General features: G+C 30.1%; 1 protein-coding gene across 4 annotated transcripts in view; it reads left to right on the top strand.

Moving 5' to 3' along the window:
- The window catches only part of LOC124428484, a 201,045-nt gene that overhangs the window by 136,602 nt on the left and 39,443 nt on the right, over nt 1-25,000 (top strand). The window contains exon 7 of one of the 4 annotated variants that reach the window (XM_046972570.1): nt 18,442-18,492. The exons of the other annotated variants lie outside the window; for them this stretch is intronic. Coding sequence (XP_046828526.1) covers nt 18,442-18,477 — 36 coding nt within the window. The 3' untranslated portion in view covers nt 18,478-18,492. Of the gene's footprint in view, nt 1-18,441; nt 18,493-25,000 lie in introns of those variants that run through there. 4 annotated transcript variants of the gene reach the window in all.

The raw sequence follows: 25,000 nt of genomic DNA, 5'->3' as shown, positions 1-25,000 counted from the left end.
CGAAATACGTTCTTATACTTTTCATTAAATCTCTTTAGCCGTTAGATATCGATCAAAAAAAATCGATCGATATATACACAAACGGACACACAGACAGGACCTCTCCCTTCCCATCCTCCTCCCTCTTTCTCTCTCTCTCTCTCACTCTCTCTCTCCCTCGAAACTTTTTCTCCGATGGGATCGATCAATTTCTTCTTAGAGAGTGGTCTCTCGATTCATTGATTCAGACGGAAACAGGTTTTACGGAAAAGAAATAAGAAAGGATACACATGAAAGATCTCAAGGTTAGTGAGAGCTACGATCCTTGAAAGATCCGAATGGGGAGGACCATAGAGGAATAAGAGTTCTCGAATCGTTCGATCCTAAATTACAAACTCCCTATAAGCATACAAGGGACTATATCAGCTGCGACGGACATTTCGGCTAACAAATGATTCCCCTAATTCCCTTTTCGTCGAGCATTCACATAATGGTCGTTATCGTTCCCGACCCACCAGGTTGTCCTGATACTTTAGGATTACCATATTTACGAGGAGCCACGCGATCTCCTACGGGAATCCCTTTTCGCGCGACGATCGTGCCACCTTCGAAGCTACCTTTACTCTATTTCTCTCTCTTTCTCTCTCTCTCTCTCTCTTTCTCTCTATCTATCTATCTCTATCTTTCTCCCTCTTTCTATTCTACCTTTGATATCCACGTACTACTTCCCCCTCGGGAATAATCCAACGATCTAAACTGCATCATTCTCGTCGGTGACTTCTTAAAGAGACTATTTCTCCTCTCCTCGTTCATTCCTATTGATCCTTTCTGTTCTGATTTAATCGAGCCAAGCTCTAGCGCCGTGGGAATCTTCGATTGATACTTCCCGAATTCCATCGATCTTATTTTTATATTATAATGTTTTCCGTCTAACCGTCGGATATGGTTATGGATATTTCTATAAAAATTTTTTTTCATCCTATCGTTCTATCTGAACGTCTTTCTCCCTCTCTCTCTTTTTTTCTACTCGTGTGAAATAATTTTATTAAAAAAAAAAAAAAAAAAAAAAAAAGAAAGAAAGGAAGAAAGAAGTTTGAAAGAAACATGTTCATTAGGACGTAATAATTATTATTACGATTAATTAAATATCGATCGTATTTCTGAATATTTCCTTTCTTCTCTCTTTGTCTTAATTTTTTGATATAAGATTTTTCATTTCTAATAATGTATTTTCAATGTTTTTAAATTATGTATCTTCTAAATTACAAATACTTATCTCACATATATATTGTACAAATATTAATCTAATTAGTTGTAAACTTTTAAGATTTGTTTTTAATTTTTTTTTTTTTTTTTTTTTTTTTTTTTTTTTTTTTTGATAAAATTATTTCACAAGTAAACGTTTTAATCGATTAAATTTTGAATAATCTTGCGAAATTAATTTTTGTTCTTATAAGGAAAGAAAAAGGAACATCATATTATGTAAAAGTTATATAATAGTTATATAATATAAACTTATATATAATAAATAAATTATGTTAAATATATGAAACTTATATTATATAAAATTTATTTATATATATATATATATATATATATATATTTTATTAAAAAAAAAAGTATATATATAAAACTTATAAATAATAAATTTCATTAATGTAACTTATTGACGAACGTTAATATTTCTTAAATTTAAGTACGAATTTTTTTTCCTTTTTTCTTTTTCTTTTTCTTTTTTTTTCTTTTTAACGAAATAAAGAAAAGAAATGAAAAATATACGAAGAAAACATATCTCGTCGTAAATATTTATTTTATAAATACATCTTTCGTTACAATCATAGTATACGTTTTCGAGTGAAACATCTCGCCTGAATGGAGTTCAATTCTTTTTTGGCAATCTGCCAGAGATACGATAAAGTTCGAGGGGCAAAAAAATAAACTTTTTTCCTGGAATCGACGACGAGCATGAATTACTCAAGAAGAAATATAAAAAGAAAGAAAAAGAAAGGAAGCGAGGACTCAAGTGTTTTGCAAAAAAAGAAATTCAACTGGTGTAGTTAACGATGTAGAAACGTATTCAACCATCTCAATATTTTTTTCCTTATTGATCGACCTTCCATTCATGACTATCGTTGATAGCCTCGTTTCCTGTTAGTATGATAAATGTAAAGAGAAGGAAAAAAAATATGGATATTATGAAAAATATATTCATATCTATGTAATCATATTAAATTTACATAGATATATATATATATAACAATGAATTGCTCAATGAAATAAAATATTTGCTATTATTTGATATTATTATATTATATTGATGAGTATATTAAAATGTCATTTTAAAATATTACAATTTTAATTAAAGTTGCAATACGGTAATAATTAAAATTACACTTTTATTATTATTAAAATTACAATTTAATTAAAATTACAATACAATAATAATTATAATATACAATTTGAAATTAGACAATCAATGATGGAGTAAAAAGAAATTAAAATATGTGATTTATTCGCATCATAATGTATCATAAAAATCATAAAATAAATCACAAAATTTATAACGTTAAAAAATATAAAGATCATATTTATCTTTTTTTTTTTTCTTCCTTTTTTTTTTTTTTTTTAATTCATAAGATACGATTTTTATAATTTTTATATAACTAACTTTATAATTTTTTCTTTTCTTCTTTTTCTTTTTATTTTTTTTTTTATTTTTTTTTAATTCAATTGACTCGTTGAAGTTATAAAAAAAAATTAGAAATTAGATAATTTTTATAATTATCTTGAAGTCGACGTAAAAATAAAAATATTTATAATATCTGTAAATTTAATTTTAATGATATTTTGACGTACAATAAAGACTTTTTTTTTTTTTTTTGTCGATAAGACGAAATGATATCATTGATCATTTACAAATATTATTAGTATTCAACAACCTTCTGGTTGACATAATCATCTTATTCACATTCTTTATAGCGTTCGATGTAATAGTTATTCCACATTAACATTAGTTACTAACATGGTACGTGAGAAGAAATGAAAATAATGCAGAGATTAGAATCGTGCTTACATTAATTCTGAAAAAATTATCATCGAATGAAATCACGTTAATGATGTCATGCATGAAATTTCATCGTACATTTTCCTTTCATTATTTCAAAAGTAAATAAATTCAAACGAATGCAATCAAATATTTTATTATTATTATTATTATTATTATTATTATTATTGTTATTATTATTATTATTATTATTATTATTATTATTATCAAATTTATTATTTTCAATAGTTAAAAGAAAAAAATCATGGAGCACAACGTATTGTTTCTTTAAGATAAAATGAAAATTAATTAATTTGAAGTAAAAAATAAAAATAAAAAAAGAAAAAAGAATACGTACAAAATATATATTTAACATGATAAATTTGACGAACTAAAATTAGTAGTTACGACTAATTAAGAATAGAAAAGAATCGCAAAACGATATATATCGAATCTAATAAATTTAATTTGAAAAAAAAAAAAAAGAAAAATGCAAACTGCGATTAATTCAAAGTATTAAAAAAGAAAAAATAATTGTAATATAGCGCAATATATTAAATCTAATAAATTTAATGAACAAAGATGTAAATTTCGATTAATTGAAAATAGAGAGAGAGAGAGAGAGAGAGAGAGAGAGAGAGAGAGAGAGAGAGAGAGAGAGAGAGAGAGAGAGAGAGAATAAAATCGTGAAACAGGACATATCGAGTACGATAAATTTGACGAATGAAATTAGTAGCCGTGATTAATCGAAAATAAGGAAAAAAGAAAGAAAGAAAAAGTGGGAGGCAACATCACGAGACAACGTATCAAATATGATAAATTTTTATATGAAAAATTGCTATCTGGAATTAATCAAAAATAGAAGAATCATGAGACGACATATTAAATCCGATAAATTGGATGAGCAAAAGAAGCTCATATCAAAGAAACATACCTAACTGGTTGTGAAACGAGGGAGTCTCGCAAGAAAAGAAGAATTCGAAGAGCCGTAACCGAAAGCTCGTGGACAAATCGTTACGAGTGAAGAATGTTTCAACACACACACACACACACACACACACACACACACATAAACACAGAAACATATATATATATATAATTGCATATATACAGGATGTAACAAAATTACGCGATTTCACAAATGATACTTTTCTATGTTGAGAACCAAAAAAAAAAGAAAAGAAAAAAAAATATAATATAATTCTATCAGCTAGCATGATTACGGAGATGATTAATTCCTAAATATATTTAATTATAGAACTTTCAAATTATGATTTTACATCGGCGTATCCATTCGCATTAGTTATTTGTTAATTAAAAATAATGATACAATATATGTCTGTTTGTGTGTGTGTGTGTGTGTGTGTGTGTGTCTGTGTGTGTGGTTGATATTCTCTTATATGAAATGTTCGAAATATTTATCACCTGTCGGAATAAAGGCACGTAGTTTCATTGTGTTTCGAACACGTTCCAAAATTCCAAGCTTTGTAAGCTTTGTTAAGTGTTGTTGTTCTTGTTGTTAGAGTTTTACCTATTGAATCTGTGTTTATTTCTTCCGTTGTATTGGTGAGACAATGTACTGCGTAATGAATGCATTCGCTTAAATGCGTTTCGTTTATGATTTGCCGTATGGCGATGCACTGTAGTAAGATCATATCTGGAAATATAATAATATAGAAATTAATCATTTACAGAACCATATTGATAAAAGAATTTTTTTCTTTTTTCTTTTTCTATTTTCTATTTTCTTTTTTTTTTTTTTTTTTTTTTGACGGAAGTTTAATAACTCAGAAAATGATCATTTACCGGGTCATATCTTCATTTTCTTTTTTTGCTTTTTTTTTGTAATGGGTCTATTAAGTTAAAAATTATCCATTCAAGGAACCGTATTGATAGAACATATTTTTATTATATTATTATATCTTATTTTTTTTATTTTATTTTATTTTATTTTATTTTATTTATTTATTTATTTTCTTTTTTTTGATGGAACTAACTAATAACTCAAATATTACTATATCGATAGAACATAATTTTCTTCTTCATATATACGAAATCCATTTTTTAAGTTTTGTTACATACTTTATATATACAATGTGAATGTATGTATGTATGTATATATATATATATATATATATACGTATATGCATTTCGTTAGTTTCCCCGCATAATGAATTGTTATATATACATATATGTATTTGTGCGTATATATACAATATATGTATATATATTTACAATACATATAGGTATATCAATATGGATACTATATATTTCTTTATGTCGTAGAAAATATAGTTCCATCATTTTCTTCCTTCCTTATTTTTCATCCCTCTTTCTTCCTCCTTGTATTTTTTCTTCTCCTTTCTCTTTTTTTTTCTCTCTCTTTTTTTTTTTCTTTTTTTTTTTCTTTTTCCCACGAAACTTTCGAAAGTGGCCATTTTCGTTGAAGTCGATCTTCTTACACTGTTCGAGTTATATACTATACGTAAAATTGCATCACGATGAGGTGCAACTTTTTCTCCTTTGCTTCTCCTGGAAACTTTTTCTTTGAAGAGAACCGGAAGAAGAGATAGAAGAAGAAGAAGAAGACGGAAAGGACGGACAAGAAGGAGGAGAAGGAGAAGGAGAAGGAGGAGATGGAGGATGAAGATGAGAATGAGGATGAGGAAGAATAAGAAGAGGAAAGAGGAAGAAGAAGAAAAAGGAGGAGGAGAAGGAGAAGGAGGAGGAGGAGGAGGAGGAGGAGAAAGAAGAAGAAAAAGAGAAGGGTACTTTTCTTTTCAGAGGCAACGACGCCCGAGGGACTTTGAATTCCACCATGAGATGCCAATGCCGTGCTTACGTAAGAGAATCTCGACAAAGAGGCGATACAAGAAAAGGGTTTCGTCCGTTTCTCTGTTGGTTCTTTCTTTTCCTCAAACTCTCTCTCACTCTCTCTCTCTCTCTCTCTCTCTCTCTCTCTCTCTCTCTCTCTCTCTCTTTTTCTCTTTCTATCTGGAGCCGCACGCGTGCACCTGCCGGTGCGATCCTAAGAGAAAGAAAGTGGAAGGAGGAGAGCAAAGAGAGTAACTATTCTCCGTCCTCCTCCTCCTTCTCCATCTCCATCTCCTCCATCTATTTCACCTCCTCTACCACCTCCACTTAAACCTCCTTCTTATCTCTTTCTTCTTCTTCTTCTTCTTCTTCTTCCCATTTCTTTTTCTTTTTTTTTTTTATTTGGTTTCTTTACTTTTATTTATTTATTTGTTTCTCCTTTTGTTGTTTTCTTTTTCTTTTTTCCTTCCTCTTCTTATTCCTCCTGGTCCTCCGTACTTTCAGTTCTCTTCCGTACCTTTCCTCGAGGAGGAGAATGGAGGATGGCGACGGCGACGGCGACGTTCACGGAGGACGTTCACGACGACGACGACGACGACGACGACGACGATGGCCACGACGACGACGACGTCTGCCCGAGGTTGCCCGGTAGCCGTGGGTTCCTACCGGAGCCCCAGTACCGGTCATGCGTCGCAACTATAATTTGAAATAATTTATAAATCCTATTCAATTCAAATTAAGGCTCCACTCTGTCGGATGAATAAAAGATGCGCCGTACCGCTTGCTAGTGAGAGAAATGCTCGATGGAGAAAGAGAGAGACAGAGAAAGAGAAAGAGCGAGAGCTAGAGCGAGAGAGAGAGAGAGAGAGAGAGAGAGAGAGAAGGAGAAGTAAGCGCAAGCGCAATAATGCGCGTGCGCACGGCCAAATGGTGCCCCATTATGCTCGCTCCTCCATGGGTTACGAGAACCGAGACCGCCTTGGGAACAGTCCTACGAATTCCTTTCGTGATTTTGATCGATTCCTTAACTCGACGAGATAATACAAATACGTATCCGGAAGCAATATGTTCTTAAATCTTTTTTTTCTGTTCCTTTTCTTACTTTCTTTCTCTTCTTTTTTTCTTGATTTTTTTCTTTTTTTTTCTTTTTTTTTTCCTTTTTTTTTTCTTTTTTTTTTTCCTTTTCTCGAACGAACCACTTCCATATTTATTCGATCGGTATTGTTTTTTAATTAAGTATTTGGTGAAGTAAGTGGTTAGTATATATGTATATATATGTTTATATATATATATATTTTTTTTTTATAAATAATTAAGTGTCACTTATATTATCTATCGATCATTTATTTTAAATATCGATAAAATGTTTAAAAATATTAATTCAACAAAGTCTAATCGAATTTAATTACTTTTCATAATTTAATCGATTAATTTATATTTATTTATTATAACGCGATAACAATTCGTTAGAAGTAAATAAATGATTAGTATATGTATAGAAATATTATTGTTAATATATATAATTAAATATTAGGAATACGTAATTTGTATTATTCATTAATTATTATAAATACCGACAATTTATTTATAATGCTGTTTGATTGTTTGAAAGTATCAATTGCAAATAAATAACCACTTGATCGAATTTAATTATTTTTCTAGATTCGATTAATTTTTATTTACGATATTTTATTTGCAATATCGGTTACTCGATTATACAAAAGCAAAATATTCTAATTTTATTTACTAATCAATCGTTTTTCATTTTCTATTCGAAAAGAGATTATTATTTATGATAATTCGATTCATTTCGAATAATATATTCTTACTTATAGTTTGACAAATTTATTGATATATATTTTATTTAAATAAATGTTACGATTTTAAATTGTCCATATAAAATCAAATGATCGATTGTCTAATTATAATTATTTTCCCATGGATTACGATCTATTTTCTCGAATTTATTTCCAATTTTGATAGATTCGCATATACATACGAGATAATACTCGTATCTAATAATTTCTATTGCATTTATTGATTACTTAGACACGTACCTTTTAAATAATTCGATGAAAATATTATCATCAAATCTTCACGATCATAAATCATTCGATTAAATTCAAATACGTTTCGTGTAATTTTTCATTGTAAAAAAAATGAAATAGTTCTTCCGATAAACTTATGATTTATTATTTTTTCATTCTCGAAATCATACTTTTGAAATCAGACATCTCGTGTTTCTACGAAACACGGTTATATCATTATCTAGATAACAATTAATAAAATTTTTAAATATCACGTCGAGATATAACGGATATAATTCGATACATTTTTTTACCTGATTCTCTCTCTCTCTCTCTCTCTCTATATATATATATATATATATCGTCAAATTATTCATCAATAAAAACGAATTTTCTAATTTATCCTCGGGATATACCAAATAACATGGTATAATTCGATCAATTTTTAATGTCTTCTCTCTCTCTCTTTCCATTAAAAATATCATACCATTGTCAAAGTATGAGCTAGTAAATAAAATTTTTAAAATATATATCCTAGTGATGTAACAGATCGCAGGAGTATAATGCGAAAAATTTTTAATATCGTCCGTCCATGTTACGCGAACATATTTTATATGAGGGGGGAAAAAAATAAAAAAAAAGAAATAAAAAAAGAAAAAAGAAAAAAACTTCCAAATCAAGAACAAAACAAAACAAAACGAAACGAAAAAAAAAGGGAAGAAGGGGTAACGCGAATTGCTTTTCGTATGGTATGCGTACAAGATCGCGCGTGCTGCCTGCCAGTTACCCCCCTTTCCATGTAGTTCTGCCGAGCGCCGAGAGCACAGAGGCATTATAAAGCATTACAACGAGTGCTGTTAACGTCCGTGTCCAATCCGCGTGCCGCTTGAAAATAAAATACAAAATAGCGCGAGAGCCCACGACAACGCTTTGTAAAGCTTTCTGTCAAATCCATCGGGCCAACGCGTCGGCCCGAGCTTTGCGTCTCTCTCGAGCGCGTCACAACCTCCCCTTACCACCCTTACCATCCCTATCACCCATATGCCTCCTAACCGCCCCCTTCATACCCCCCCTATCAACCCTGTCACTCCACTCCCCTTTCTCGTCCATAAAATAAATGCATCTCTCTTCTATTCGACCCCTCTCTCTCTCTCTCTCTCTCTCTCTCTCTCTCTCTCTTTTTCTCTCACTCTCTCTCTCTCTCTTTCTCTCTTTCTGTATCTCTATTTATCTCACTCTTACAAAATGCATACATATATATATATGAAAAAAATATATATGTATGTGTATGTGTACGTGCCTTTATGTGTTCGTATGTTAGTGTGTGTTCGTGTGTGTGTGTACTAATACGTATAAAGAGTATACGTTCGTGTTTTTCAACCCGATAAAAGGGTCAAAGGGTGAAAACGATGAAAATCACTTTTTTCTACCGCGATCCCGCGAATTTTCCAAGCTCGAAAATAGAAAATACAAGGGTCTATACCCTGTGTGAAATTCTCTCTCTTTCTCTCTCTCTCTCTCTCTCTTTTTCTCTTTCTCTTTCTCTTTCTCTCTTTCTCTCTCTAAACGGAAAATCAATTTCCTTCGTATCCGATGGAATTCGACGATAAATCGGCCACTTTTGTTCGTACCGTAACAAAACATTGGCCGGGAACGTTACGCGACCGTACAACCGTGTAAAACCATAGATAATATTTCGAAATCAATAGCGGACTCTAACAAAGAGAAATGCACCGATTAGAAGTCTCTCTCTCTCTCTCTCTCTCTCTCTCTCTCTCTCTATCTATCTATCTATCTATCTCTCTTCCTCTCTCTCCCTTTATCTTTTTAAAACAATAAAGCTGATGATGACTAGATCGAGAAATAATAAAATAATGGATAACGAAAAAAGGATTTGCAAAAATATGAATGAAAAAGGAAAAAAAGGAAATCGTACGTTTAATTAGAATCATAGAAAATCGTTTGAATCGAGCAATCGTGTAAAGTCATATTAATTAAATTCGATAATGGAGAATAACAAAGAGAGGTCCACTTTTCTCTCTCTCTCTCTCTCTCTCTCTCTCTCTCTTTTTCTCTCTTTCTCTGTCTCTCTATGTGTCTCTTTCTCTTTAAAAGAAATATGAATAGATCGATAGATAACAAAGAAAGAGATAAAAAAGAAATGAATGAAGAAGACAAGAGGAAAAAAAAGGAGAAGATCCTACATATGATCATGCATATCGTTATATCGTTAGAGAAACGTTTCAAGTATATAACCATGTAAGATCATAGTATTCAAAATGGATAGAGTGAACGATAACGAGCAAAATTCACCATTTTCTTTCTCTCTAACAATATAAATTGGATTGATTCTAACAATACAAATACGATGAATAACAAAAATAAAGAGTAAAGAAAATAAAAACAGCAACAACAAAAACAACAACAACAACAACAATAATAATAATGATAACAACAACAACAACAACAACAATAATAATAAAACACCCCGCATGATGTTCACGTTCCTGATCATCACGCTCATATTCTTCTATTTTTTTTTTCTTTTTAATAAAACCGAGTCGTCAAATTTTTACAGAAAAAAAAATAAATAAATAAAACCAAAAATAACAACGATAATAATATAAAGACAAGGCTAGAAAAAAATGAATGAGAAAAGAAAAGAAAAGAAAAGAAAAGAAAAGAATTGGAACAAAAAGAAAGAGAGAGAGAGAGAGAGAGAGAGAGAGAGAAAGAAATCGTAGATTTCATTAGATCGTAGGTATGAACGTTCGAAAAGTTTTTTTTTTTTGTTCCATTTCTTTCTTTCGTTTTTCTTTTCTTTCTTTTTTCATTTCATTTCCAAGCCAATCGTGAGCTCATTGGGTTTAACGCTTGGGTTAGAATATTCGCCGCTCAATTTCGTTTTTCCACCCCCATGTTTAATCATGGTCTCGGAGGGTGGTTCCAGCACGGTGGTGCAGCCGTATCCGTATCCGTATCCGTATCCGTATCCGTATCCGTATTCGTAGTCGTAGTCGTAGTCGTACCCGATGGTGCAGGATCCTCACCGAGAGCGAGCTCTAGTTGAACGAGTATGGGAGTCAGAGTTGGAACTGGTGCTAGAGGATGAGGAAGTGGTGCTGGAGGTTGGGGTGATGGAGGTAGAGGTTGAGGTGGTAGTAGTGGAGGTTGAGGTTGGAGAAGTGGGGGGAAAGCGATCCAGGGCGGCGGCAATAGCCCCGCCGCTCTCTGCCGTCATTTGTCAGGGGCTGTCGCGCCACGAGCGTGTTTCTGTTCCAACGGCGCAGATAGCGGCCCATCCATAGGCCGTTCATCTTTATTCCTTTATATATAGAGAAGGTTGCACCCCCTTCCACCTAGCACGCACCCCTATCCCTAACTCCCACCTCCTCACCCCCCCTACCTCACCCTCTCCTCTTTCATCTCTCTCCATGGTCCACCTCTCTCTCTCTCTCTCTCTCTCTCTCTCTTTCTCTCTCTCTCTCTCTCTCTTTCTCTCCTGCCTTTCTTCCTTCCTTCCTTCCTTCCTTCCTTCCTTCCTTCTCCTCCCTTCACGTTTCAACCTCCAACACGACTCCCTCGAACTCATTTAATTACAACAAACAATTTATTAGGTCCATCCGGGATACGCCCACGATGCCTCGTTTTGGTTTCGCGAAAGGGGAAAGGGTGCGGAAGGAAAGTGAACTAGGGGTATGGTGGCTTCAACGTTTTTGGAATACTGGACCGAGATATTTGTTCTTTTCCATTCGTTTTTCAAATTATAGAATGAGCAAAAGAGGATATATATTATTTTGAAAATGTTTCAAGAGAATTATCGTATTAAGTTCTCGTAAACATTAGTTTTCTTCTTTCTTCTATTCGTGAAAGTTTCTCGATTATTATTTCTTTTTTCGTTTTTTTTTTTTTTATTTTTGTCTTTTTTTCTTTTTCTTCATTTTTTTTTTTTGTCGTGAATTTTTATACACAGAAACAGTGATTCAAAATTGAGATCTTGTTATTAGGGATAATTCCAAGAGTAATAAATGATTACTAATTAATAATTAACGAAAGAAAGAAATTTTTTTTTTTTTTTTATATAAAATATTCGAAAAAAGCAGTTCGACGAAATTTTTTCTTTTTTTTTTTTTTTGTTTTTTTTCTTTCTTTTTTTTTCATGAATTTTTATACACAGGCACAGTGATTCATAGTTGGGATTTAGTTACTAGGCATAAGTCTAGGGACAATTATACATTTATAGAAACAAAAAAGATATTTTTTTTTTGTTTTTTTAGAAAACATTCGGGTAGAGTAATTCAACGAAATTTTTGTTTCTTTTTTTTTCCTTTCTTTCTTTTTTTTCCGCAATTTTTATATATAGGAACAATGATTATAGAGAGAAAAAAAAAGATTTTTTTTTTTTTTTTTATAGAAAACATTCAAGAGAAATAGTTCGATGAAAATCAAGAATATTTTGTCTATCTATGATTTTCCTTCCTTTTTTTCTGTTTTTTTTTTTCCCTTTTATAATAAAACAAAGAAGCGATCTTAATGAATAGGGTTTAGATAAACTACGAAAAAAAAAGAAAACAAAAAAACAGAAAAAAAAAAGAAAAAAAATCGAAGAAAAAGGAGTGAAGAAGAAGAACAGGAGGAAAAAGAATAAGAAAAACAAATCTGATAATAACGAATTTTAACACGATGGAGAAAATAAAATAGAAGGGGAGAGATAAAAAGAAAAAAAAAAAAACGAGAGACAGAAAAGAAAAGAATTCTTGTTATAGAAAGCGAATTTAGATCGGTATCACATTGGAATAATTCAAGAGAGTATATATACCACTTGCAATTATATCCATCCTACTGCTACGTCTTACCACATTTCGTTTCTTACCCACGCGAAATACGAAATATGATTAAAGCCATGGAAGAGAGTAGTAGTAGTAGTAATAGTAGTAGTAGTAGTAGTATGCGAGCCACGCATGCAATTTCCATGCCAATGAAAGTGGTTTCTCCCGCGTAGAGTTCTGTTCGCGTGTTTTCCACGCCGTGCCGCCAATTATCACGCCGCTAAGGAAAAATAATATTACCTCTTGAGACCCAGTACGTAATCCCTCTTTTACTTCTCCTCTACCACTATCGTCTTCACCACCTCCACCATCTTTACCTCCAGCTTCACCTCCTCTTCTTCCTCTTCCAATCTTCATCTCATCCTTCTCATCTTCCTCTTCCTCCTTCTCCTCCTCCTTCTCCTCGTCCTCCTCCTCCTCTTCTTTCACCTCCTTCCTCCCCTCCTTTTCTTCCTCTTTCCTTCTTTCTGTTTCTTTGAAGGATGACTACTACCCACTTTGTTGTAACTTTACTACTAACGATCCGCGTCCTTGCATCTTTGTTAGGTTCGCACGATCCCTTACGTGGGTTTGTAGTATATCATGCTTCTTCTGACCGAGCGAGTTCGTGTGGCCGTTTAAATTCGTTTCGATGAACTTCGACCTTTTTCCTTTCCTTTCTTTTCTTTTTTGTTTTCTTTTTTTTTTTTTTTTTCTTTTTTACTTCATCTTTTTCTTTTCTTTCTTTCTTTCTTTCTTTATCTTTTTTTTCTTTTCTCGAGATAAGGATCAAAATTTTGTTTCTTCTAAAATTATTATTATTATTGTTATTGTTGTTGTTGTTGTTGTTGTTGTTGTTGTTGTTGTTGTTATTGTTATTACTTATTCTTTTTTTTTTTGTCTTTTTGTACGCTTTTCTATTAATATTATGTAATATTATTGTGTAATTATATGTAATATTATTTACTTTTTTTTTTGTTTTTTGTTTTTTTTTCTTTTTTCTTTTTTTTTTTAATATTAACATATTTTTAAACACTTATCGTACAATAAATTTCCATTGATATCCGTCGTCTCGACGTATACATTAAAGTTTGATTATTTTTCTTTATTGGACGAAATTATGTTTAATTCTTCAATTTGTTTATATTAATTAATTTTTAAATTATCAAAATTAATTATAGGGATATTAATTAGAACGAAGTAATATTTATGATCTCTTTTGTTTTTTTTTTTTTTGACTTTCGAGACTGAATTACATTAAATTCGACGGATACATTAGAAAATGTAATTTTCTTTCGTTATAACGTTGGTTTATTTAATTTTAAATGAATTCTGAGTTAAGATATTTATTATTGCGTTAGATAATTTAAGATAATATCATTGCTTTAAGAAAATAAATTTAAGATAATATTATTGTGTCATTGACAGACACACGCATAATGTAGGAATAAATTTTTATAAAAAAATATCCATGATTTTTACAAGTTAAATCATGAAATTTGATATCTGTCAAATATTAAAAAACAAAAAATCGTTATTTAATCATTTCTAAAATTTTGAGTTTTTCAAAAAATTATTGAACCTTTAATTATTAATCCAAACAGTGCCGATATTCGCATGTAAGTCACTGCGAATAAATAAATTAAAAAATAAATTAATAAATAAATTAAATAAGTAATTAATAATAATAATAATAATTTATTTCTAATAAATTCTATGTTGAATCAATTGTTAAAACAGTAAAAGATCTTACAGTAAGAAAAAAAAGTCTAGAGGGAATATATTTACATCTTTCTTATATATCGATAGATATTTGAGAGCGTATATATACGCCTTTCATAGTCAAACTGTTAAAAATTAAATCATCGAATTAAATCATTAATTAATCGAATTAAATCAATTTAATTAGATTAATCGATTGATCTTAAAAATTGTCCTCAACTATTAATCATTATTTCGATTGATTAATTAATGAAATTAATTCGATCAATTACGTGAATTTGTTTAGTCGCAGGATCAACGATGATGGTCATTTCACTAGCACGAAAGGAGGATATACGATCTGTACACCCTCCCACCCCTCTACCTTACACTTTCTATCTCTTTCTAATCGTCAAAGTCATAGTGATCAATCATTCGATCGCAATGAACAAGGGCACAGGCAAATAGTTCAGAAATCGTTTTGAAGATTCTCAGTAAAATACCGCTCACCGTGCGTTCCCGCGAATTAATGGGAGAACGCGATTTCTTTGAAGGATCCCGTGGAGCTCTTACTCATGTGTGGTAGATCCGCGATAAATATTCGCTTTCACAAATTGAAATTGTAACGATGTATTATATTTCGAAGAAATGTGATACATGTAATACATAATTTATATTACATGCTTGTTCATTTCATTACACGTAATTAATTGTATTGATTGTTTTAAAACGAGGAAAGACCATTGATGTTGATAAATGTTTGAATTTATTACTAAAGACTCGATTTTTTTATTGTTGAATATGAACTATATTAATCAATATAGATCATGTTAGACAATATCAATTTTGATTGAAAAATAATCTAGCTAGGAACGTTGATTAAGATTCAATTGTCTTATTGTTAAGTATCAATTATATTAATCGATTTAGATCCTGTTAAAAAATATCACTTTGTGATGTTATTAACCTAATGACCTTGATAAGATTTGATGGTCTTATTGGTGATATTTTTCTTTCTTTTTTTCTTTTTTTTTTTTGTTTTTTAAACAATCTCATGGGTAATTCTTTATTCTGCTGATGGACCCATAGTCTTTTGTATAAACCCATAATCTTTTATACGAATCCGATGATTAGGATAATGAATAGTCTTTTGTATCGTTTCTCGTCTAAATCCATAGAATCTTTTACATTTCTGATATTTGAAGGATAGATTTCGAAACTAATCCATAGCTAATTTTGTTTAGGAATTTATTTTCATTTATTTTATTTATTTGCTTGGTTATTATTTGCATTATCGAAGATTACATGCTTGACTTGAAGATTCTATAAACTCGAATGTTACAAATTGACAATGTGATTTTTATATTTATGCATTTTCTTATCCGAGTATTCAACGAATTCTCAAGGTCGAACATATGGCTCTTAGGTTACATCTTATGTATCGTTGAATAAATCGTCGATGTTTGAACACACGTGCGTGAAACGATCGTTAATTAATTTCATCGGATTTTAATTATCTTCGTCGAATCGACGATTACGTTTGAAACGTTATATTCTCTTTTATAATATCAATTCGTATATTTGCATTACGATTATTGAATCACAAACGTTTAATATACGAAATAATAATATATTAAATTATTTCTACGATTTTAATCGTTTAAAAAAGAAATACAATCTTTTTTTTCTTTCCTTTTTCCTTTTTCTTTTTCCATTTTTTTTCTTTTTTCTTCTTGTAACATTAGTTCATGTCGATATATTAAAAAAATAAAAAAATAAAAAAATAAAAAAATAAAATAAAAAGAAATGCAGTTTCTTTCGTTCAATTCATATATTAATATCAAATTGAAATTACAATGTATTGTTGAGAAAAAAAGGAAAAAGAAATAATAATTACGATATATATATATATATATATATGTCTAATAATTTTTTTTTTTTAAGTGATAAATTTTGTAATTGATTATTATATTACGTGTATATTAATCGTTCGATAAAAATTGCAATTTTTAAGGACAATTTAAAGGACGATTATTGCATCAATAACGATTAGTCGTATCCGTCCATTAATCGTTTCGCACGAAAAGTTAAGACTTTCCTTGGTATGATAACGAATGTACCCTCCCCCCATCCTCTCTCCCTCCTCCCCTCTGCGCGCCTCTCGTTGGTAGTCCAAAGAAATCTCAACTCTTAGCGCCACGATGGCACCCATAAAGTCTCGCACGGTGCGATGAATCATAACGATTTATCGTTCTTCGGGACCAAGCGTTTTCATAAAAGCGCGTTTATCTTACGTGGGACGCGTTTTACCTCATCGAGAGAGAGAGAGAGAGAGAGAGAGAGAGAGAGAGGCTTTTAAATTTTATTTTAAAGTATATATGCTTATGCCTTGGAAAACGGTATCTCATTGTGTATACGGTTATCTATCTACTTGTGTATATTAAAATGAGTGACAAAAGAAGAATTAAAAGTAATCTTCTAATACCTTTGGATAGGTTAAATTTATTGATTATCATAATTCGTGGTTTTAATTTGTATTAATTAATAATATTAATAATATTTTCTTCAATTTTCTTCTTTTTTTTTTTTTCTTTTTTTTTTTTTTTTTTTTTTGCTGGAAGAATTTATTCACAGCTTAATCGATATTTAATATGTCATAGCAATGAGACGATATATAAAGAATTTAATATCTTTTATGAAAATATTTCGCGACAGTTCGATCGATGTATTTAATTTGTTTTAATCAAAGATATAGATAATTAATATTTTTTATTGGAGAGCTTATAGACGAAGTTTTCTATTTTTTTCTTTTTTTTTTATAGATTTCATTCGTATCAATGAGAAATAGAAACAATCTAATATTTATTATAAAAACATTGTTGACGTTTAATTTGTATCAATGATCAAGTTGATTAATTTTTATTTATTCTTTTTTTTTTTTTTTTTTTTGATTGACAGTTTTCAAATTATCGTCCTGATCGTCCAAATAATTTGTTCTCTATTTTTTTTTTATTTTTTTTTTATTTTTTTTAATTACTGACGTAACGGAAGGGGAAACGTTAGAACCAAAAATTTATATATTATATTTGCGTGTTATTAACTTTTTAGAAATTTTTTTTTTCTTTTTTTTTTAGATTAATTTATATAGTTGATAATTTAATTGTAGAAAATAGTATATAATAGTATAGTTATATAAAATTTGATTACAAATATTATTGCTATTACTACTATATTATTGCTGATTTTGAATAAGTATTTTATATTTGTATGTAGAATAAAAGAAAAAAATTTTTTTTCTATATAAAAATGTCAAATACAAATGGATTTGTCTTACAATTAGAATATTTTAGCGCATAATTTTGTTTTTATATTATTTTTTATATATTAGATACACACACACACACACACACAAACACAGACATAATATGAAATCGTTATTCGTACAAATCTTATGTCGTCTTTGAAACAAACAAAAATATTTCGATTATTCTGAAAATATTTGAAAATTAACTTTAATACATGATTTACGAATTATTATGACATATTAATTCTTTTCGTCATTAAAAAAAAAAAAAAATCACGTAATAGTACAAAAAATAACATATTTTTTATTCTTAAAACGAATTAGAAAAGAAAAACTCGTATCTCGAAATTGATAGCTACAATTTAATAAGATCATACGTTTTACGCGCATTACGTTATAAAAACCTTTTGCATGAAATGAATTAAAAAAGAAAAAAAAAAAAAAAGAAAACAAAAAAGAAATCAAATAAAAAAAGAATTCAAAGTGCTCTACACATCATTTGCATTTACAAACTGTCAATTTACAATTTACAATATCAACTCTCATAATAAAAAATTTCTATGAAATAGAAATTATATCGTAAAATATTTTATCTTAAGTAATATGATTTCGGTAACATGCAACTATGTATATATAATATATATATATATATAATATATATATATATAATATATATATATATATATATATATAATATATATATATATATATATATATATATATATTTATACGGCACTCAAACATTTTTGCATTTCCGGCTTGCAGCTGCGAAAATTATATATCACGAAGGGTATCGAGTGACAGTGTATTTTACATCGGCTTATCAAGATTACAGGCGTATGTGGGGCGCATCGTTGCAACCATGAGGAGAAGGCCGATGCTCTCGATAATGAAAAAATAAGTGTTGGGATAATTAAATATAATGAGAATAAACTTACCTGAGAACAACTTATGCATATGTATCATGCGCATTATAAAAACGACGATAGTAATGTGGGACGTTCGATGGGATGATTCCGCGAGTCATTATATATAATTTTCCTTCGTAAAAGAAACAAAAAAAAAAAAAAAAGAAAAGATTTACGTTGATTCTTATTTCTTATCGAAATTCTTTCTCTCTCTCTCTCTCTCTCTCTCTCTCTCTCTCCCTCCCTCTCTTTCTCCCTCTCTCTCTCTCTCTCTCTCGCTCTTGTTACGATATTGCGAGTTTTTTTTTACATTTTTGTTTTGTTAATTTTACTGTTTGTTTATTATCTATCGTGTTTTTTTCTTTTTTTTTTCTTTATCGTAAAATGAATTTCTTCTTTATTTTTCTTTTTTTTTTTTTTTTTTTTTTTACAAAGTGCTAAAACGAAGTATCGTGTGTGTTTGTTCATTTAATCGCATCTTCTTAGCGAAAATTATTCTTTTTTCTTTTCCTTTTTCTTTTTTTTTTTTCTTACAAATTTTTTAAAAGTTCATCATATCTCTATTTTTGTTTTCTTTCTTTTTTTTTTTTACTGCAATTTTGTAATACCAAAATATTATTATATCTTTGTTTATTAATTCACTTTTCTCTCGGTTTTCTCTCCTTTTTTCTTTTTTTTTTTTTTTTTTTAATTACACGCATTGTCCATCACATAATTCTCATATTTATTAATTTTTATATTCATTTGAATGTTATTACTAGTCCGAACTTTTGTAAAAAAGAAAAAAAATAAAAGAAAAACGAGAAAATGTACTCTTTCTTGTTTGCCAATAATCTGCCTCGCTCTGTCATAAAGAGAGAGAAAAAAAAAAAAGAAACTACATACAACATTCACATTATTTTCCCCTGATCGAATTATATTTTGTTTTTTTTTTTTTTAATAATCACAATCATCTAATCAAACGATATTAAATCTAATTCGTTGAAAAAAAATCAATCCTACCATTATCACCATAAGTGCAAGCATACTAACATTTAAATACCAATACCCCTTCTTACTCTTAAATTACTCACCTTACGTACATGCACGCATCTCGAGTACCGAATGAAAAAAAAAAAAAAAAAAAAAAAAAAAAAAAAAAGCAGAAAACAGAAAAAAGAAAAAGAGGAAGAAAAAAAAAGGAAAGAAAAACAACCAAACGTTTTATCGCCACCTTATGAGAATAATCTAAACGTTACAGGCAATAACGTCCATTTGCACGCGAATGAATCGCACGGTAAAGCACGCTCGCTCACCTTTGCGCTATAATAAATCTGCATAAATGTGCAAATAATCTTCTTGCAGAGAATAACCACCGAACTTACTTCACGACGAATATAAACGTCGAATATCTTCCTTCCCTTTTATATTTTCCCTATTTTTCTTTCTATACATTATTGTCCCGCCCCCCCCCCCTTCCTTCTTTTTTTCTTTCATTTAACCCTCCTCTCACCCCCACCCCCTTTCACCCCTTCTTTTTTTTTTTCTCTCTAACAACGAACACCAAGTGTAGTAAAAGCATGGTGCGACACGATCTGTTATAAGGTAAGGAAGAGTACGAGAAGAGTTTATAGGGTGAACGGGAACATAAGAGACGCGGAGAGCGGGAAGAGGGACTGAGAAAGAGGAGGATGGGCAAGCTGACTGAGGGAGACGAGTTAGGGGAGGGATAAGAGGTGAAGAGGGAAGGGGTGAGGAAGGAAGAGAAGTAAAGACGAGACGCGTCCTCTTACGGCGTGGCTTTGTAAGTGAAGTTTACCCACGGCTCAATGTCGACGGAAAAAGGGAAAGAAAAGAGAGAGAGAGAGAGAGATGAAGTGTGGTTATGGGGGGAAGAGAACGAGGTAGGGGGAAGAAGAGGCAAAGACGGTCTCGTATCGTCAAGTAGATCGTAAAGATCTCTTTTACCTCCTCTTCAACTCATTTCACTCGCTCGCACGTCATAAACCATTCCAAACATCTCCCTTACAATACCCCTCACTCCCTTCCCTTCTCTTTACACCCCATACCTCTTTATCCCAAACGAAGGGTTTGGGAGGGCGCGAGTTTCTCGTCTATTCGTCTTGGATACGCGATCGCGATATTATTACCGTGATGCCGTCTTATTATGTAATATATTGCCTTTTATACGCTTGGTAGGATATAATTCGAGAGAGAGTGAAAGAGAGAGAGAGAGAGAGAGAGAGAGAGAGAGAGAGAAAGAGAGAAAGAGAGAAAAAGGGAGAAAGGAAGAAAGGGAGAAATTGATAAAACGTGCCACGTTTCGTAGAGATGATAGAAAGAGAAAAACCGAAATAGAGAGAGAGAGAGAGAGAGAGAGAGAGAGAGAGAGAGAGAGTGGGGGAGGGAGGAAGTGAGAGTGTGATGGAAAAGAGTAAGTATATATGAAAAATGTTGAAAGCTCGATGCTTTCATATTATTCACACGAGAGGAGTAAACTTTCTTACTTACATACTTACTTACTTACTTTCTTTCTTTCTTTCTTTCTTTTTTTTCTCTCTTTCTTTCTTTTCTCTGTATTTCTTATTTTGTTTTGTTTTTTTTTTTTTTTTATTCTTTTTCCTTTTCTCTTTTTTCTTCTGTTCCCTTTTTCCACCCTTTTCTCTTCGTTTTTTTTTCTTTCTTTTTTTTTTTTTTTTACGCCTCGCTTCCTCCTTTGACAGTTAATAGAGAAGAATTGCAGAAAAGTGAATCTATTATCAATACGATTTTATTGAAATGATTATTAAGTGAATCTATTATCAATACGATTTTATTGATATTTCGAATTTATGATAGAACGTTATATTGTATTATAGGATTAATGTTCATATGATTTTTATATGACACAGTATTTTTATATGATATAGATTTTTATACGATGACATTTGATTATCTTAGATATGATGACGTTGGTATACATGTCCAATGAAATGTTTCTGTTCTTTTATTATTATTATTATTATTATTATTATTATTATTATTATTATTATTATTATTATTATTATTATTATTATTATTATTATTATTGTTGTTGTTGTTGTTGTTGTTGTTGTTGTTGTTATTGTTGTTATTGTTGTTGTAAGTTTTATATTTTTAACTTTATGAAAATTTAGTTTATGTTAGGGTTTACCTATTTTTTTTTATATTGATAGTACTTTGTATAGGCGTGCAAGTGTTTCATATTTGTAGAATATATTGTATGATATGAAAAAAGGGAGAAAGAGAGAGAGAGAGAGAGAGAGAGGAAGAAGAAGAAGGAGAGAGTACAATAGGTAGATGAAAAATGTTTAAAAGTTTGAAGCTTTCATAAATCCATAGGAATCAACTGAACATTCTTTTTGTCTTTTTCTTTTTTTTTCTTTTTATTCCTGAGATATTACCTCTTTTAAAAGGCACATAATACATTATTTTTTTCTTTTATTTATTTTTTCTATTCCCTTTTTTGTTTCTTTCTTCTTTTTTCCTTTTTCTTTTTTTGAATAATATTTATTCAAAATAAGTTGGGTTGAAATAGCATCATATTGGATTTACAATTTGATAATAAATTATTCACTAAATTCTATCAATTTATATAAATGTTAATATTAAATTAATAATATAACATAATATAATATACCTAATTACATCTTGTAATGCTTTTTACGAAAACTGGTCAAATACACCATGAGGATGATACGAATAACCATAAGATATACTTCTATTCGTCACTTTCACAAAAAAAAGAAAAGGAAAGGAATAATAATAAAAATGATTTATTTCAAATTTTGTTACGGTACACCATTTAAGATAATATCTTATAAATGCACATATAAACTAAAATTGTTCCAAATTTATATCTCTTTCGAAATTATAAATAAAAATTTTGTTAGGGACGATTTAAAATTTAATATATCGCATATCTTTTTAAATAAATGCTGATATAAATAAAAAAAAAATCTATTAATATTTCATTAATATTGAAATCTAAATATTACTTATTTAAACGAACGAATGATCTCTGTCGTTCTTTCACAAATAAAATGTCTAAATTAATTAAGTAATATTTAATTACGTATGACATTTATCACAATGTATATTTACATTCTGGATTTGTCAATTCAAAAGAAAAAAAAAAAAAAAAAAGAAAGAAAGAATGAAAAAAAAAAGAAAGAAAGAATGAAAAAAAAAAGAAATAATAATGATCTATTAATATTAAATTTTGTTTTTGATTAATCATTTATTCAAATAAATGCTAATGTAATGTAAATAATAAAATTCATTAATATCTCATTAAATTCCCAACTTAAGTATCATTTAAACAATTCCATGATCTGTCCATTTTTTTTTTTTTTTGATAGATAAAGTATATTTTCATAGATAAGTATTGGAATTAAATAATACTTAATAATTAAATAATATGTAATTACATATAACATTTATCACAATATTATATTTGCATTTTTGAGATTCATTATTATGAATAATAAAAAATATTACTTCTCCTTCCCCATCTCTCTCTCTCCCTCTCTCTCTCTCTCTCTCTCTCTCTCTCTTTCTCTCTCTCTCTCTTTCTCTCTCAAGTGAAATAAAAAATAAAAAATGTTGCAAAAAAAAGACAAATACATAGTAACGTCCCTTTTCGAATCGACTTCCGTGACGAAGCTCTCTCTCTCTCTCTCTCTCTCTCTCTCTCTCTCTCTCTCACACACACACACACACACACACACACTATGTACAGAGATCGCGTGTCAAGAAAACATAATCCTTAGGTCGTTTGTACATACGATTTTAAATGATAATTCCCTAACGCATATCATATATGTACGAGGTAAGTACATATAATAAATGAACGATAAAACTTTTATTATCAATACGATTAAATCTTGTTATTAAAGTCGCATAATACGGTGGAAAAAAAATATCATATCCAACATATTAAAAATATGATTCAAAGATATACAATATTATGGTATGGAATGAATCCGGAAAATGAACGATATAAAGAAGTTAACTTGCAAGTTAATGAAATCGAAGTAGGATATATATATATATATATATATACTATAGGGATGTTCAGTGGTATGTGAGAACGAACGAGAGAGAGAGAGAGAGAGAGAGAGAGAGAGAGAGAGAGAGAGAGAGAGAGAGAGAGAGAGTAAACGCTTGTTCACGATCGAGAGGATTTATCGAAGGCTTATTGAACGTCGTCGTCGTTGTACGTCTACTTAGGGTAACGTTACCTTGAACATTTTCATGGTCTCGTGGCTGTTTAACTCGCTTTGAGCTCTTCGTTTCCTCAATTCCTCCCTGAGGCTTATATCTACCTACCAGTAACTAACACATAAACACGTCTTACCTCTCTCTCTTTCTCTCTCTCTCTCTCTCTCTCTCTCTCTCTCTCTCTCTCTCTCTCTCTCTCTTTCTCTTTCTCTCTGTATATCTAACGATACGTATTTGTAAATACGTATACGTATATATATATATAATCATACACGTAGGATACATGGAACACGCACATTTAGTTCTATACATGTACTACTCTCATAGTTCCCGTATACTCAAGAGAGAAACAGCGAATAAAGTGGCCCGAACACGCGGTAATTAATTACCGCGATCTGATTGCGTGCAATTAATCCTCCCGTCTTCTACGCGGATCATTAATTAAGAGCAAACGAATGTCTCCGGTATTGTAGGCACAACGTGTACCGTATATAACGCGCGTTACGTTCATTTATTTGGAATAATTTAGTTTAAATGAGTAAACAGTTGGACATGCACTTAGGTAGGTAGGTAGGTAGATAAGTAGATAGGTAGGTAGGTAGATAGGTTGGTAGGTAGATACGCCGAATATTTTTTTTTCCCGATGGAATCATGTTACCTATGTTCGCACCCACCTTTCTAAAAGACTCACTTGATAAATCGTGATATTTTCAAATGTCATTCGTAATTATGTTATACGTTTCAACGTTTATATTATCGGACTTGTTTTTAATATTATGAGTTCTTGAGATATCTTAAAATCGTAATTATTTCTTTACAATTTATAATGATAATGATAAATTTATTTAATCATTGTATTGTAACAAATTTTATCTTATCGTTGTTTAAACATTTTTTTGATAATATTTTCATGTTAAATAAGTTTGAAAAAAAATATATATATATATATATTTTTTTTTTCTTTTTCATTTCGAATTGAATCGATGGCTATTCGGTAAAAAATATTTTTCTATTCTTCGATTTTTCTAATATTATATTTTTTTGATTTTCTTTAGATTTGTCTTTAAGATTCTTCGATAAGGAATAAAATTTTAATGAATTTTTGGTAAAATACGAATCGTTAATTTTGATTTTGGTTTTCTTTTTTTTTCCGATCGCAAAAATGTTACGAATTTTAATTCGAATATTAAAATCTT

Source organism: Vespa crabro, chromosome 12 (genome assembly GCF_910589235.1).
Source record: "Vespa crabro chromosome 12, iyVesCrab1.2, whole genome shotgun sequence".
Lineage (NCBI taxonomy): Eukaryota > Metazoa > Arthropoda > Insecta > Hymenoptera > Vespidae > Vespa > Vespa crabro.
Note: the sequence above shows the minus strand (reverse complement) of the source record. Positions and strands in the feature narration are given on the sequence as shown.